The 18,180-nt window shown below is 41.3% G+C and overlaps 1 protein-coding gene across 1 annotated transcript in view; it reads left to right on the plus strand.

Annotated features, from left to right (window-relative positions):
- Positions 1–8,570, plus strand: part of LOC120060925 (plexin-B1-like) — a 61,585-nt gene extending 53,015 nt beyond the window's left edge. Inside the window, exons 33-37 of the mRNA XM_039010361.1 lie at positions 3,147–3,294; positions 3,497–3,561; positions 7,677–7,752; positions 7,903–7,977; positions 8,088–8,570. Coding sequence (XP_038866289.1) covers positions 3,147–3,294; positions 3,497–3,561; positions 7,677–7,752; positions 7,903–7,977; positions 8,088–8,192 — 469 coding nt within the window. The 3' untranslated portion in view covers positions 8,193–8,570. The remainder of the gene's footprint in view (positions 1–3,146; positions 3,295–3,496; positions 3,562–7,676; positions 7,753–7,902; positions 7,978–8,087) is intronic.
- The last annotated feature ends 9,610 nt before the right edge of the window (positions 8,571–18,180 follow it).

Genomic DNA, 18,180 nt, shown 5'->3' on the forward strand with positions numbered 1-18,180 from the left:
AACAAAAATGTACTGTGGTAGTACAATGAAAAAAGGCCATGTTTTTGTGCTAGCAGCATGTGAACCATGAAAGCATGGTAGTTGTTTACAATGTATTATCATGATGGTAAAGTGACCAAAAATGTAGTAATTTATGGTACTCACATAATGCAACATTGACTTCTCGCTCTGCAGTGACAAAGCGTAGGCCTAGTGTACCCTCTTAAACCACTTTAGCTCATAGCGAAAAACCACATCACACATGATCTAGTAGTGTACCATCTTAAACCTTCTGATATGGTATTGTAAGAAGAATGGAGGGGTAGTGGTGGGGAGTCGACTCCAAAATAATTGCTTCCTCAACTCCTTCCCCGTCAGCTCCCATTTTCCTCGAATCCTAAGATTCAGTTTTTTTGCAACGAGTCTGAGTAGTTACATTACAGCCTTATTCTAAAATTGATTAAATTGATGTTTTTTTCCCCCTCATCAATCTACACATAATACCCCATAATGACAAAGCAAAAGCAGGTTTTTAGAAATTTGTGCAAATGTATTAAACATAAAAATAAATCACATTTACTTAAGTATTCAGACCCTTTACTCAGTACGTTGAAACACCTTTGGCAGCCTCGAGTCTTGAGTATGACGCTTGGCACACCTGTATTTGGGGAGTTTCTCCAATTCCTCTCTGCAGAGCCTCTCAAACTCTGTCAGGTTGGATGGGGAACATTGCTGGACAGCTATTTTCAGGTCTATCCAGAGATGATTGATCGGGTTTAAGTCCGGCCTCTGGCTGGGCCACTCAAGGACATTCAGAGACTTGTCCCGAAGCCACTCCTGCGTTGTCTTGGTTGTGTGCTTAGGGTCGTCGTCCTGTTGGAAGGTGAACCTTCGCCCCAGTCTGAGGTCCGGAGCGTTCTGGAGCAGGTTTTCTTTGAGATTCTCTCTGTACTTTGCTCCGTTCATCTTTCCCTCGATCCGGACCAGTCTCCCAGTCCCTGCCACTGAAAAACATCCCCCACAGCATGATGTTGCCACCACCATGCTTCACCGTAAGGATGGTGCCAGGTTTCCTCCAGACGTGTCGCTTGGCATTCAGGCCAAAGAGTTCAATCTTGGTTTCATCAGACCAGAGAATGTTGTTTCTCATGGTCAGAATCCTTAGGTGCCTTTTACTGAGGAGTGGCTTCCACCTGGCCATTCTACCATGAAGGCCTGATTGGGGGAGTGCTGCAGAGATGGTTGTCCTTCTGGAAGGTTATCCCATCTTCAGAGGACTTCACAGAGGAACTCTAGAGCTCTGTCACGATTGGGTTTGCCTAAATAAACTAGTACATTTCATAGATAAAAGTAACTCAGGTCTTGAAAATATCGGCAACGTTTTTCCCCTCCCTATCCTCGCTGGACTCTCTTTCATTCAGTTTATTCTTCACATCAGCAAAGAAGGACTCCGTTTCAGAAACTCAGTTTATATAGAGGGCCTATCACTCTTTCACACTGTGGTAAATAAAGTCAGTTTGTTATTTAGAAATTTCTTCTGTCTCTTTTTAGAGGGAGAGAAACCAAAAGCCCACAGTACCTATTTTTTGAAAATCGTCAGTCCACATGTCGAGTGTAATTGCACCATTGTATTTACTCAAGTTATCTCAACTCTGGGACCACCCGCCAGCAATTATTTTTTTTTTGCCTGATGCAGGACTCTAGTGCCTTACAGAGAGACTCTTGGACTGAAACATTCACACCTCCATTAATTTACCAAAATATAGTCAATTTGTTCTACAGTTCAGACTACCGATAGATCAGCGTTGTAACTCCCCTTGTGATAGAGTGGTGCAATGACAGAATGACGCAATTTACCACAATCTGCCACCATCTACCACAAATTGTCGCGGCATAAGCTCAAAACTTTTAATTGAGCAACCACTGAAGTTAACTCCAAACGTGGTTATAGCGTTGACTGCATGCTGACAGTGAATTCAGAGACAGTCAGTGGCTAACTACACTACAAACATACTTTTGCCAGACCCCGTGAAGCAATTGTAATGAGTCTACCACAACATACTAAACAGTTTCCTGATTAGCATGGGGTAGTCTGTTTAATTTCATTGTGTATTAGAAATGCAGTTTGAGATCATTTGTGTGCAGATTTCGCCAGTGGTTGAATGGGGAATTGGGCTTCCCGGGAAAATGTTGTCTGAGGTTGAAACAGTAACCAACGGAGCTTAGCGAAGGGTCAATTGTTGAGGAATTGTACTTACGAACTATCTTGTGAACTTATTTTTTCTCAAAGGCCCAGTGCAGTCAACACTGAGGTTGGAATAATACTGTAAAATTGTGCAAATTATGATAATGCCCTTTTAGTATATGGTAAATTGGCTAATAGACCAATAATAGACCAATAAGAAAGAGTTCCAAACCTCTCTGCCAATAACAGCTAGTTTTCAGTTTTCCCCCTCTCCACTCAGACCATTCCCAGACAGTCCTAGCTAAGTTCTTGCTTGAAAAATCACAGTAAGGTACTTAATAGTTACCCAGAAATGATTTGATATTGAAATAAAAATGGCTACATTGGGGCCACCCGAGTTGGCGCAGCGGTCTGAGTCATGGCATTGCAGTGCTAGAGGCGTCACTACAGACCCAATTGGCCCAGCATCATCCGGGTTAGGGGAGGGTTTGGCCAGCCGGGATGTCCTTTCTCATCGCGCCCTAGCGACTCCTATTGGCGGGCCGGGTGTATGCATGCTGACTTCGGTCGCCAGTTGTACGTTGTTTCCTCCGACACATTGGTGCGGTTGGCTTCCGGGTTAACCTAGCAGTGTCAAGAAGCAGTGCGGCTTTGCAGGGTCATGTTTCGGAGGACGCATGGCTCTCGACCTTCGCCTCTCCCGAATTCGTACTGGAGTTGCAGCGATGGGACAAGACTGTAACTACCAATTTGGATATCACTAAATTGGGGAGAAAAAGGGGTAAAAAGTACAACAACGAAAAATGAAAGAAATTAAAAATAAATAAATCCAATATAGCCATTTAAAAAATAAAGAAAATTGTTGTACATTTTTTGTGTAGTGTTTTGGGAATCTGGGCCCAGGGCTTTGTCATTGAATAGACTTAAGTTATTTCTGCATTTTATATGGTGCGACTTGTTTGTTGATTTGTTTTCCCACCAGTTTACCGCTGAGGTTCTGGATCAACATCTTGAAGAACCCCCAGTTCATCTTTGATGTTCAGGCATCAGACCATGTGGATGCTGTGCTGTCTGTCATAGCCCAGACCTTCATGGACTCATGTACCATCGCAGAGCACAAGCTGGGCAGGGTGAGCCAAACACAGGGAGAGGAGACATTACAGATGATGCTAAGGGGGTACGGAAGGTCTAGCAGAAATTAAGGGAGAGTAGAGATGCCAGGGGTTTTGAAAGAAAGAATACTAGATGGAGAATGAGAGCATGCAAGTTCTCAACATTCGTGTAACCATACTGTGTTTTGAGTATAACATGTAAATGTTTTCCCCCCTCTAGGACTCTCCTATCAACAAGTTGCTGTATGCCAGAGATATCCCACGGTACAAGCAGATGGTAGAGAGGTGAGAATACACCAGGCTCTTGCCCTCCTGATTGGCAGAGCAGAGAGGGCACCGCCACTGTATCAGTGCCATGCAGCGGCCACACTGAGCCTGCAGGGCTTCTTCTATGGAGAGTCTGTCTGGCAGCACGCTGCACACACCATTGCTGTAGCTATACACTATGGTTGAGGAAACTCAGTCATACGAATTCTACTGTACAGTCTTGGCCAAAGGTTTTGAGAATGACACAAATATTAATTTCCACAAAGTTTGCTGCTTCAGTGTTTTTAGATATTTTTGTCAGACGTTACTATGGAATACTGAAGTATAATTACAAGCATTTCATAAGTGTCAAAGGCTTTTATTGACAATTACATGAAGTTGATGCAAAGAGTCAATATTTGCCGTGTTGACCCTTCTTTTTCAAGGCCTCTGCAATCCGCCCTGGCATGCTGTCAATTAACTTCTTCTGGGCCACATCCTGACTGATGGCAGCCCATTCTTGCATAATCAATGCTTGCAGTTTGTCAGAATTTGTGGGTTTTTGTTTGTCTACCCGCCTCTTGAGGATTGACCACAAGTTCTCAATGGGATTAAGGTCTGGGGAGTTTCCTGGCCATGGACCCAAAATATCAATGTTTTGTTCCCCGAGCCACTTAGTTATCACTTTTGCCTTATGGCAAGGTGCTCCATCATGCTGGAAAAGGCATTGTTTGTCACCAAACTGTTCCTGGATGGTTGGAAGAAGTTGCTCTCGGAGGATATGTTGGTACCATTCTTTATTCATGGCTGTGTTCTTAGGAAAACTTGTGAGTGAGCCCACTCCCTTGGCTGAGAAGCAACCCCACACATGAATGGTCTCAGGATGCTTTACTGTTGGCATGACACAGGACTCTGATGGTAGAGCTCACCTTGTCTTCTCCGGACAAGCTTTTTTCCAGATTCCCCAAACAATCGGAAAGGGGATTCATCAGAGAAAATGACTTTACCCCAGTCCTCAGCAGTCCAATCTCTGTACCTTTTGCAGAATATCAGTCTGTCCCTGATGTTTTTCCTGGAGAGAAGTGGCTTCTTTGCTGCCCTTCTTGACACCAGGCCATCCTCCAAAAGTCTTTGCCTCACTGTGCGTGCAGATGCACTCACACCTGCCTGCTGCCATTCCCGAGCAAGCTCTGTACTGGTGGTGCCCCGATCCTGCAGCTGAATCAACTTTAGGAGACGGTCCTGGCGCTTGCTGGACTTTCTTGGGCGCCCTGAAGCCTCCTTCACAACAATTGAACAGCTATCCTTGAAGTTCTTGATGATCCGATAAATGGTTGATTTAGGTGCAATCTTACTGGCAGCAATATCCTTGCCTGGGAAGCCCTTTTTATGCAAAGCAATGATGATGGCACGTGTTTCCTTGCAGGTAACCATGGTTGACAGAGGAAGAACAATGATTCCAAGCACTACCCTCCTTTTGAAGCTTCCAGTCTGTTATTCGAACTCAATCAGCATGACAGAGTGATTTCCAGCCTTGTCCTCGTCAACACTCACACCTGTGTTAATGAGAGAATCACTGACATGATATCAGCTGGTCCTTTTGTGGCAGGGCTGAAATGCAGTGGAAATGTTTTTGGGGGGATTCAGTTCATTTGCAGGGCAAAGAGGGACTTTGCAATTAATTGCAATTCATCTGATCACTCTTCATAACATTCCGGAGTATATGCAAATTGCTATCATACAAACTGAGGCAGCAGACTTTGTGAAAATTAATAATTGTGTCATTCTCAAAACTTTTGGCCACGACTGTAGTCATTAGCATGCAATGGATTCGTTTAACCATTTATTAGAAAAGACTAACAATACATTAGGTATTGGGGATTGGCTCTGCTCCTTCAGGGTAGCTCTATTCCAGAGCAAAGCTTCAATATACAGTCGGGTCCATAAATATTTAGACATTGACCAAGTTATTATTATTTTCGCTGTCTACCACAGCATATCGGAGTTGAAATTAAATAATGAATATGAGCTGGAAGTGCAGACGTTGAGCTTTAATTTGAGGGTATTTACATCCAAATTGGGTGAACGGTGTAGGAATTACAGAACTTTTTATATATGGTCCCCCCGTTTTTAAGGGACCAAAAGTAATTGGACAATTGGTTGATCGGCTATTCCATGGCCAGGTGTGTGTTATTCCCTCATTAGTTAATTTACAAGTAAGCAGATAAAAGGTCTAGAGTTGATTTTCAAGTGTGGCATTTACATTTGGAATCTGTTGCTGTTAACCCTCAATATGAAGTCCAAAGAGCTGTCACTGCCAGTGAAGCAAGCCATCATTAAGCTGAAGAATCAAAACAAACCCATCAGAGAGCAAAAACATTAGGTGTGGCCAAATCAACTATTTGGTACATTCTTAAAAAGAAAGAACCCACTGGTGAGCTCAGAAACACCAAAAGGCCTGGAAGACCACGGAAAACAACTGTGGCGGATGACAGAAGAATTCGTTCCCTGGTGAAGAAAAACCCATTCACAACAGTTGGCCAGATCAAGAACACCCTCCAGGAGGTAAACGTATCTGTGTCAAAGTCAACATTCAAGAGAAGACTTCACCAGAGTAAATACTGTCGGTTTACCACAAGATGTAAACCATTGGTAAGCCTCAAAAACAGGAAGACCAGATTAGAGTGTGCCAAACAACATCTAAAAAAGCCTGTACAGTTCTGGAACAACATCCTATGGACAGATGAGACAAAGATCAACTTGTACCAGAATGATGAGAAGAGTATGGAGAAACGAAGGAAATGCTCATGATCCGAAACGTACCACCTCATCTGTAAAGCATGGTGGAGGTAGTGTTATGGCGTGGGAATGCATGGCTGCCAATGGAACTGCTTCCCTTGTATTTATTGATGATGTGACTGCTGACAAAAGCAGCAGGATTAATGAAGTGTTTGGGGCTATATTATCTGCTCAGATTCAGCCAAATGCTTCAAAACTCATTGGACGGCGCTTCACAGTGCAGATGGACAATGACCCGAACCATACTGCGAAAGCAACCCAATACTTTTATATAGTCCAAGAAGTGGAATGTTCTGCAATGGCCAAGTAAATCACGTGACCAGAATCCAATTGAACATGCATTTCACTGGCTGAAGGCAAAACGCCCCAAGAACAAGCAGGAACTGAAGGCCGCTGCAGTAAAGGCCTGGCAGAGCATCACCAGGGAAGAAACCCAGCATCTGGTGATGTCTATTTCAGTCATTGACTGAAAGATTTACAACCAAGTATTAAAACTCACAATGTAATTTATGATTGTTAGTTTGTCCAATTAGTTTTGAGCCCCTAAAATTGGGGGGACCACATTAAAAAGTACTGTAATTCCTACACTGTTCACCCGATTTTGGAAATAAATACCCTCATATTAAAGCTGAAAGTCTGCACTTTCAGCTCGTTGTTTCCCTTCAAGTCCATTGTGGTGGTGTACAGAGCCAAAATGATAACTTGGTCAATGTCAAAATATTTATGGACTTACTGTATAATAAAATAACTACAGGCAGTGAACACAGTATTCTATACATCGCCCCCTGCAGGAAGGAAAATGGAACCAAACAGGTGGAGGCTGGGGTGGTGGTGGTTAGCAAGAACAAGCAAACACATACTAGCAGTAGCAGAAAGTGGCAGAGGATGTGTGAGCAGAACCTGGTCAGTTTAAATAGACCGCCATATTAAGTGTTAGCATCTGATCTGCACCAATCTCAGACAGGTTAGCATTTTTCGTCATGAATCTTGTTCTGGAGGCAACTCTGCAGTGGTCATTAGCTGACACAGCCACAAAGTCATAAAATCCGATTTTAAACCTAACCCCACTGCTAACCCTAATGCCTAACCTTTAAATTAAGCACATTTTTGTTTTCATTAATTATTACAATAACTGGCTCCATCTAGCGGAAATCGCTCAGATCTGCCTCCAGGACAAGATTAATCCCAATAAACATCAACTTGACAATCTTAGCTGATGCATATACCTGGGTTTCACTTCTGAACCGGCTTCGCTTTATGGATGAGTGGTGTATGAGTGTATAGCTTATGGATTTTATGAAGGGTGCACAAATCTCAGATTTCCATTCCATCTCTATTTCTTTCTCTCTTTTCAGATACTATGCTGACATCAGGCAGACCATTTCTGCCAGTGACCAGGAAATGAATTCTGCTCTTGCAGAACTGTCTCGAGTGTGTTACATTAAAAAAAAAATTAAACACTGTGGTGCATGTTTTGACATTTTCTGCTGTAGGCCTTTTCCGTTTAATCTTTGGTTGTTTTTGCATAGAGCACTTAGAAGTTATGAACCAAAGTTTTAGTATTTCCACCTTTTTTTACAGAATTATGCTGGTGAGGTGAACTACCTTGTAGCCCTGCATGAGCTGTACAAGTACATCAACAAGTACTATGATCAGGTGAGTCCAACATTTCTATCCATTGGTTTTTGAGGCCTATACTTGTAATTTCTATTTGATGTTAAGCTAGTTGATAAACTTAACCTGTTATTGGTATTGTCTCCTCCCAGATCATCACTGCTCTAGAGGAGGACCCTACAGCTCAGAAGATGCAGCTGGGCTACAGGCTCCAGCAGATTGCGGCTGCCGTGGAAAATAAAGTCACTGACCTATGATAACAGAGTGGCCCTGAGACGGGACAGGCCGAGACCCTGAGGAAAAGACACCTGCTGAGAGGAGTAGTCCGAAAGGAAAAGAATGTGTGAAAAGGAAAAAGACCTTGTGCATACAGGGTGTAATTTCCCTCTCTTTTTGGCAGACTGAAGGAAGTAAAGAAGGTTGAGGGGCACTCAGTGGTGCCCTTCTCTTTTTGCCATATCTGTGTAGAGTTACTGTGCGTAGATTCTCCTGACAAGCTGCACAGGAGATTTCCATAGCAACCTGACTACATTTACCCACTGCTACTCAGTGTGTACATACATAGACATTATCCTGAGTAAATGAGCAAAGCCCTGTTGAACTCTCTGGACTGCTGCAGAGTTACTGCAACACAAACAACGTCTTACTGGGATGAAATGGATGGATAAAGCTTACAGCACTAAAATTAATTGAATAGCACTTATTGCATTGATGCTATTGTCATTGACTTGCTAATGCCTTCTGTTTCCCTGAATCACATTTTCAAAGTCTTACTTTTCTGGTATAACTCCTTTGCAGAAAATGTGTGCGGTAGTATTGTCTTCACTCATCATTTTCACTCCCCATCAATGTTTTTGTCGATCCACAAAGTTTTTCTGCTTCATGTAGTTGGACACTAAAGAACAGACTGCTTTCAATACATTGTGAAAATGTTAGGTACTCCATGTGCTGACTTTTATGGTCACCCAGCTTTGACATTCTCTATGATTTGAATGTTCCTTTCCAAAATTGTGTATGATGTACAAGTAATTTTTGTGCATTTCTGATGGTAATTCTACGGTTCCCTATAATTGCAGTAGCCAAGCTGATATTTTCTGTCCTAATGCTGAGATAATGATAGACATCTCTAGCTTAAACCTCCAGAGAAATCTCAGCTAGTTAATGTTCAATCTGCAGAATGTTCCTTCTCTTAGCAGTGTGCGAGACTTCACTACACATTATCTTTCAATGGCAGACTAGAAGGTGCTCTCAAAAAGGTGTATTTTGTGAGCAGCCGGAGCTAGTAACCAAACACAACAATTCACAGAACTGAATGTGATCGAACAGTTTGTTTTAGAAAATGGCTGGTTATGTGACCAATATGACATTTTCTGTCAACACTGTGGGATGCAATGACTAACAAGCAACACATGTTTGCAGGTTTTTCCGACATGGATTATTTGAACAAATCACGATTTAGCAGGGTGTGTGTCTTTTGAATTTCAGAAGGGTGGGGAGATGACATTTGTCCCTCTGACTTAAGAAACTTGCAAAGAAAGGGGGGTGGAGCTAACGTTCTGCTTCCGCTCCTCATTCTAGTATCTTTTCTCATACATATCCCCCCCAGAACTTGAAAGAGTATCTGACGCAATTACGTAAGATTTTAGTTCTGGGTATCCGAGATTAGTATAGTTGTAAAGGTTGAGCGAAAGGAGTTTGAGATTGGCAATATATATTGTTTATCTCATAAAACTTGCAGCATGACATGTTTTTAGTCTCAACAATGAATCCTTTAGCCCAAGGCCTCATCACTGACCTTTTTTATGACTGAAATTAAACGGTAGCCCTATTGTTTGATTTTCACTAATACAACATTTTAACCCTCAAGCTACTGACGAGTCATTTTGACCCCATAGGTATATTTATCATAGCCCAAAGGTGGTTTATTAAAATCTTCAAATTTCTAATGACTTGTTCTTAACGAATCTAAATCTGTGGTTTTTGTGTTTCTGTATCAATATGGGGGTCATTCCACCAATTCGATGCCTTTTTGGATGTGTCATTTTGGTTGGATTTTTTGTTTTCACCTCATTTTAACATTCTATCATAAAAAGCACATGTTCAACTTAAATCAAAAATTACTATAGTAAGTGCCTATTAAGTGCCAAATAAAGTGACCTGGTTGACGATTTAACCTTAAATCAGCCATAAATCTCCTTGTGACAGGGGGAATGGAAGCTTGTTGTGTGCAACAGGGAGGGGCAATTTGAGTGCAAGCTTCAACATTTTTTTTAAATATGAAAAAATGTCTAGCCTGTTTATCAATGGGTAACAGGGTTCACATGTTATGCTCGACCCATTCCGTTTCCCACCAGAAAATGGCCCAAAAGAGTAGAACCATCTCACCTGTTTTTACACTAATTTCATTATCAGATGTTCAATGTTTCTTTTGAAACATTGAGTTCACATAACAGCGTTCACCTTAAAATGAGGGACTTTTTTTTTTAACCTTAAAATGAATCACTAAATAAATAATTTAAATAAATACTTTTCAGAAATTACTTTGTCAAAGCAACAAAATAACCAGGGCTACACAATCATGTGATAACTTTTATAGAAGTCACAGATGATGCACAGAGGGACATGAATTTTGGCACATTAGCAAGTCTTTATATAAAAAATATGCTTTATTGAATTGTGCATGTGATCTATATTAAAAGGGCACTTCATTGAATATAACAGGCTTTTAAAATTCATTTTTGGCGCAAAAATTCGACTTAAAATGTCAAAAGGACGCAAAAGGTACTAATTTTGTGGAACAACCCATGGACTATTCAGAAATTCAATTCCTTTTGGGATCGTTTTGACCCTAGCCAAAAACACTTAATTTTGTCTATAGTAATTTGATTTAAAAAATGACTTTTTATTTGAATCTAGGTTTCTCTAGAGACAAATACAAGTTATCCATAGGGTGGAGGGGGACCTGTATCAGTGATTTTGATCCAATACAGATCCTCTGCAGAGATACAGCTCCCCATGTAACTTACTTGCCTAACATTGTACTTTTCTTTACCACGTATCGTATGACTGTACTACAAAACCAAAATGACTTTATTTTTGTGCATATAAAAATCTGACAACGGTGTACAAAGTTTGCCAGTTGTATAAATACTTGATAGAACTGCAATAGAGAACTCCGATACACTCCATCTACATAGAGAGCTGTATTGGTATGTATTCTCTGAAAAGTTGTTATTCTAGGGCAAATCCCCCAAAAAGTATTTATTTGAATCCAGGTTTCTCTGGAGACATAATATTAAGTTATAGGTATCATCAGAGGGTGGAGGGGGACCTGTATGAGTGATTTTAACCAAATAGACCGATCACCTGCAGAGATGGAGCAGCTTATGGACTTGCCTATGGTTATAAATCAAATCAATCACATTTTATTTGTCACATGCTTTGTAGGCAACAGGTGTGGACTAACAGTGAAATGCTCACTTACGGGTCCTTTTCCAACAATGCAGTTAAAGATTTTTTTTTAAATAGACACGAGGAATAAATACACAGTGAATAACTAAGTAGAAATAAAGAGTAGTGGTAGCTGCAGTGTGTGTGTGTGGGGGGGGGGGGGGGGGGGGGTCAGTGTGTGTGTGTGTGGGGGGGGGGGCAGTGTCAGTGTGTGGGGGGGGGGGGCAGTGTCAGTGTGTGGGGGGGGGGGGGGCAGTGTCAGTGTGTGTGCATAGTCAGTGCAAGAGAGTTGGTAAAAAATAAAGGGTAAATGCAGAAAGTCCGGGTAGCCATTTTAATTAGGTATTCCAGTCTTATGACTTGGGGGTATAAGATGTTCTGGGTACTTTTGGTTCCAGACTTGGTGCATTGTTACTGCTTGCCATGCGTGCTGTAGCAAAGAGAACAGTCTGTGGCTTGGGTTGCTGGAGTCTTTGACAATTGTTTGGGCCTTCCTCTGAAACCGCCTGGTATAGAGGTCCTGGATGGCTATAACTAGGTATGACTGTGTACAAAATCTAAATTTACCTTTAGATATATGCCAATTTGCAGTCAAAACAGCTCAGAACAGTCTGTCGGTCGTATTAATACTTGGTAAAACTGTAATACGGAAACCCACTACCCTCTAAAATGAACACACAGTGCTGTGTATTCTCTACGGTAAATGTTACATAAATTCCTATATTCTAAGGGTGCAAGCAACTTGTGATATTTTGGATGCTATACCATTTGTTTTGAGGTGTCTTTGGGCATGCTTTTTGAAGCATCCTGCCATAGCCTCCTGCCATAGAAACATTTATATTTTCGTTTTTACAGAATATGCAAATTAACTCTAATTTAGCTAAAATAAGTCTGTTTTGGTCTCTTTTTTTCCAGATTACATTAATTACATGTCTAAAGTTTTAATAAGAAATATGTTGATATTTTGCTATGACTGTTGCTTTTTCAAATATAGTTTCTTCTTGGGGTAACAATGAACCCAGATGGTAATCGACGTATGAAAATATTTTGGTAGCTTGAGGGTTAAAATATTTTTAGGTTTTAAAATTGTATTTATTTATTTATTTATTTTCCTGTCTGGTTGGCTGCTGGTTCGTTATCTATTTACGAAGACCAAATAATCAATGGAATTACAATGAAATCCATTGTTTGAAAGTGAGATCCGATTTCATGCAAACGCCTGTCATATTCTTCTTTGGTACTGATGACATGGTCCACAATGAATGAATTACACTGTTCTTTTTTTTTTTTTTTTTTTAAATGCAGTAGAAGCTTTATGTAGGCCTATACTGGTCATGTTTTGACTTTTGACCCTTTTGATTTTTGTTACTGTGTGTTTGTGGGTTGGGTATGGGTGTACTTTACAAAAAATCTGAGTATCAAAATTACGACTCGCATTACATTCTGGGACTACTGCTTTTTGACATGTCAGTTTTTACATACATTTTTAGATGTCAAGCTATAATAAGGGAATATCTGTTCGTTAGTAATGTAGAGCAAGTTATGTTGGCGATTTAAAGTACATTTTTGTCATCTCTTGCCATGGACATAGCAAAAGCAATCATTGTTTGTTTTCCTTGCTAAATTCAAACATTATTTGGATTTCCTTGTAAATACTTGAATGATTTGTAAGTAAGCCTACCATTAGCTTTCTCTAACTGTTTGATAGGTGTGATGCAATAAAATAGTCCAAATGTCAATGTAATTTGTGGTTTTGTATTTAAAGTGATCATTATAGAAATTTGCTGCCAGTTTAGGGCTTTGAGAGTACCTCTGTTGTGCCCTCCATCAACTGCACTACAGCAAGCTCAAACTGGAGTTAAGCCTACCCTACATGGAGCTGCAGGTAGCCTAGTGGTTAGAGCGTTGGGCCAGTAACCGAAAGTTTGCTTGTTAAAATCCCCAAGCCGTCAAGGTGAAAAATCTGTCGATCTGCACTTGAGCAAGACACTTAACCCTAATTGCTCCAGGGTTGCCGTCAATAATGGCTGATCCCTGGCCGTGACCCCACTCTCCGAGGGTGTCTCAGTATATGCAGAAAATACATTTCCATTTCACACCTTACAATCATACAGGTTACCCACTTGTACATGCAGTGAAACAGGACTTTTGGGGGCCCCCCACCTCGCAACAAAACATTTTAGAGGCCCCCCTCTTGACGGTGGAGAGAAATTAAAGTTACTTCCTGCACTTAAAAAAATGTTGCCATGGGGCGTAGAGAACTTGCTTTAAAATCGTAAAATTTTCTTCAATTCTACACATTTTGCCATGGGTTGGAGAGAATTTTTTGCTGTTTGATAGCCAAATTCCTGCAATTCTACACGTTTTGTATTGACTTACGCCATGTTATGATAGCCTGAGTGAGAATGACAAACAAAATGAACTGCATGCTTTCCCGAGTTGTAGTGGGACGACCACGCAACATATCACTGCATGACTCCAAGCTTATAAACAGGTTTCCACCGCCATATCGCGCATAAATCATTTTACAGACACAAAAAGATTCCACATTTTCTATTATTATTATTTGGTCGGGGGCCCTAAGAGACCACTTATGTCGCTTATGCCTGGATCCGGCCCTGTGTAGAGGTGCTGACTTATGAAGAGTAAACTGTATCATTAAAAGCATCTTCACATCATTAAGGTCCAATTTGTCTGACAGATTTACCATTGAACATGTGTATTAGTCCAGGAGCTGGCATAATCTAAATCCGGGAAAGTGGCTCACACAGTGACTTTTTAATGAAGGGAACCACATTGTACTGCAGCACACTACTAATGCCATTGACTCAAAATGTGAATTGTGTTGCTTCATGTTGGCAGATGGTTTACAGTAAATGGTGTTTTTCCAATAATTTTCAGATTGCTCTATTTGTTATGCTGTACCCTCCAGCCAATCATTCTGCTGTTGAAGCCAAGGTATTGTGAGATATTTACAGTATGCCTGTCTGGTGACTGGTGTGATGAAGAGGTTTAAGAGGAGCTCATAAGAACCAGATAGCCTAGGCAGAAAGTCCTGTGCCATGTGCTTCACTCCCCTCTAACAAGGGCCAGGAGGTTGTGTGTGTTCAAAAGCGGAAACAGTGTCACGTCAAATGACTGCAAGTCAGTGAGGTTGTGCTAATGAAGACCTTGGTGTTTAGAGGGGAAGGTTGGTGGGTCAAATAAGTCAGTGGGGCCTGGCCTGTTGTACTCCCTGCTCGTGTCTATGAGAAGTAACCGAGTTTCTCTCTAGTTGCCGTACCATGTTTGGATTTAGTCCAGTAGCATTTGTAGTACAGTTACAGTAGCTGTGGCAGCACATCTAAAGATAAGTGATCATTAAAAAAAACGTGCTTTTGCAATAGGCTTACAGAAAGGTGAGATACATTAACCATATGTTTATTGCACTTTATTACGTTTTAGACCGTAGCTATAGTGTAGCCTCCCAAGGTTTACAGGGAACATTTGAATTCCTACCAAGTACTGAGGATCACTCCCCTGTCTTTATGGGAGCTTAACATTTATCTCCGTTTCAGTACATCTTTTAACATGGCTAGTAAAAAGGTTTATGCGATACCTATGATATCCAACTTATGTTTTATATGCATCCCCTTCTGACCCAGTTTTCAAACTCTCCTCATCACGTTTGCATCTCAGTCAAAAAAAAGCTACAGCTGAGCCCCCGTGGGTCTGCTGCTCGTGTTACCACACATTGGAACAGCAGCACTAATGGCTAACTGAGGCTTTACAGCTTATGCTGTGCCAAGATTAGGCCGTAATTCACTCAGGCCATAAATGGAGGCCAAAACTGTGGTAGCTGGAATTATAGACTGAATAGGAGGTGAATTATGTTTGCAGTAGAACAAGAATATTCAGCCTAAAGAAAATTCACCCAGGGTAACAGAATGAAACAAAGAGGTTGTGATGACCCCTCACACAAATGTGTCTAGCGCTAGAAAGATGTTTGCCCAGTTAGCAAAATTATTCCTGGGCAACTGTAGGCCACATACTTTGTGTTTTTCTGGCCCAGTATAAGCCTGGGTCCCCAGCCCAAGTCTGGTGCACATACTGCATCACCGTTAGATTAAAAAAGAGAGGCACAGATCTGGCCCACACACTGATAAACTACAAATGCGTGGCCCAGCTGGTGTTTGTCCAAACCTTGCTGCCTGCCTCTCCAACCTGTGCAACAATGTTGCATATATTTTTGGGGCAATCTCCACTGTGCCATAGAGAATGAACTTGTCTGGGTGAGACTGACAGCTTCTCTGAGCCAGGCAAATTCATTTATCAGGATCATTATAATGGATCTATCCAAAGAAATGGCAATAGAAACAAATGTGGAACTAACAAAAATGCACATAGTTTGCTGTCATTTCAGCTGCTTGTGTGCTATATTTAGTTGGCTAGATAGCAAAGGAGGAGCTAACCAGCATAGCAACATCATTTGCTTGGAATGGACCAGTCCGCTTGGCTGGCAACCATGCCAATAGCACGGACGACCAGCCTGTTTGGCTAGCAACTTCAGAATCTCATGACTGGCTTTTGCCCGGACTCTGCTTTATGTCGGGCCTAAGAACAGCCCTTTACGACCATGATCCACTAACCTTGATAATTTGGACAGCCACACTAGCTTTGCCTTCATGTGGGCGCTTGCAAGCATGTCAAGGATCAACAGCTATATTGAACTTTGATTTGTCAATCGCACTGCGATATAGCAGAGTATTTGCTTTCCGCAATTTAGGTCCCGCCTTGTTCACACTTCCTCGCCCATGCATCTTCGCTCAATGCCCCCGCCCACTTCGCTTATCTCTATTGAAAAGGAATGGGTTTTCCGTTGTTTATCGCTCGATAGTGGATCTGGACTGTTAGTGGGGTGTTATTCACAGGATTACTCCCGGGTTCTCATGCCCCTTACTAAAACATGTTGAGTGTTTTGAAACGTTTCTTGCCGATAATGTCGCATTGATTTTTACAAAAGCGTTTCATAACGCTCGGACAGGAACATGGTGAGCTATCTGCAATTTGGCAACGTATTCATGTCCCAGCCATATCCCCTGTAGCTCACGTTGTTGAACATTTCCCTGCCTTTGACCACATTTATTATATTTCTATTGTTATGACACTGTGCCTTTTCATGTAAAAAATATATTGTTTACTCTGCAACTTTATCAATAAATCCTGCACCTATGAATCATCTCACCTCCCGTGCCTATAATATCTAGGCACTGTATTATTTAAAAAAAAATCTTTCGACCTGATTTAGGTCTACAGCAGAAGGACACATAAATTAAGGATTAAGGGCTTGTAAATACGCATTTCGCGGTAAGGTCTACCTGTGGCTTTCGGCGCATTTGACAAATTAAATTTGATTTGAAATGTACCAATAAGTAAGGTCATAAGTCACCTTGGACCAATTAAACAGTCACGCCAGTCGTGTAGGCTAGTGAAACTGAGCTGGGGCCTCTTTCTCTCCGATCCATCAACTGTCTTTCAGTTTATCGCAGTGCGCCTTGCGGTTTCTGAAGTGTCTTCGGGTGACGTGTTGGAGCAGAGTGTTAACAGCCCAGTATTAATCACAAAGAGCAGAGCCAAGCCTGAGACCTCACCCTGCTCTCCTCTGTATCGTGACCGTGGATATTTTTACCCTCTCTCCAAGTCCATGCGTGGTGTGGAAACATACTGATGAAAGTGTAAGAAGTGTAGCTTCCCACTGACTTGACTTCCCACGGTGGCCATCAAGCAACTGACAGAAGTGAACTCAATGACACAAGACTCGTTTGATATAGCCCATATATCTACTTTTACTGTTCCTAATTAGATCAAATCAGATATAGCTTATTATATAATTAGATAAAGCTCTTTCTGACTGCACCATAGAAGGAAAATTCGAATGCAGTGTACAGCACGTGTCCAGTGCAATACTCTTGTGCTACGTGATTTTATTTCCTCATGCCGAGATTACTGTAACTCTTCAAAATTCAAAATTCTGCAGCTCGGTTTTTAACAGGCACCAGAAAATGTAACCATATGAAATCAAATCAAATTGTATTTGTCACATGCGCGCCGAATAGAACGGGTGTAGACTTAACTGTGAAATGCTTGCTGACGAGCCCTTCGCAATTATGTATAGTTTAAAATTAATAATAATAAAAAAAACTAAATACACAAGAATGGAGCTATATACAGGGAGTACCAGTACCAGGTAAATGTGCAGGGTATGAGGTATTTGAGGTAGATATGTACATGAAGGCAGGGAAAAGTGACAAGGCATCAGGAGATAATAATAAGAGTGAAATAAAGAACAGAGCAGCAGCAGCATATGATGCGTGTGTGTGTGTGTGTGTGTGTGTGTGTGTGTGTGTGTATTTAAACACAACTATTTTAATTTCTCTACACTGGCCACCAGTCACTTTTAGAATAGATGTTAACATTTTAGTAATCATGTTTAAGGCTTGGTTTAGCCCCATCCTATATCTCAGATATTTTATCTCCCTATGAGCCAGTACACAGCCTGAGATCCTCTGGCAGGGCACTATTGACCATTCCAAAGTCTAGGTTGAAAATGAAAGGAGACTGGCCATTTGCATTAGGGCCCCTAGACTTTGCAATTGTCTGCCAGAGGAGATCAGGCTTGTGCCTCTTTTTAAATCCCTGCTGAAGACACACTTTTATAAAGATGCTTTTCATGTATGATTTCAATTTAGGATTTTCAATTTATGATTTCAATTTATGTTTTTCATTCTCCTTCCGCCTGTCTTTGTTTCTTTGTTA

This window comes from Salvelinus namaycush, chromosome 16 (assembly GCF_016432855.1).
Source record: "Salvelinus namaycush isolate Seneca chromosome 16, SaNama_1.0, whole genome shotgun sequence".
Taxonomy (NCBI): Eukaryota; Metazoa; Chordata; class Actinopteri; order Salmoniformes; family Salmonidae; genus Salvelinus; species Salvelinus namaycush.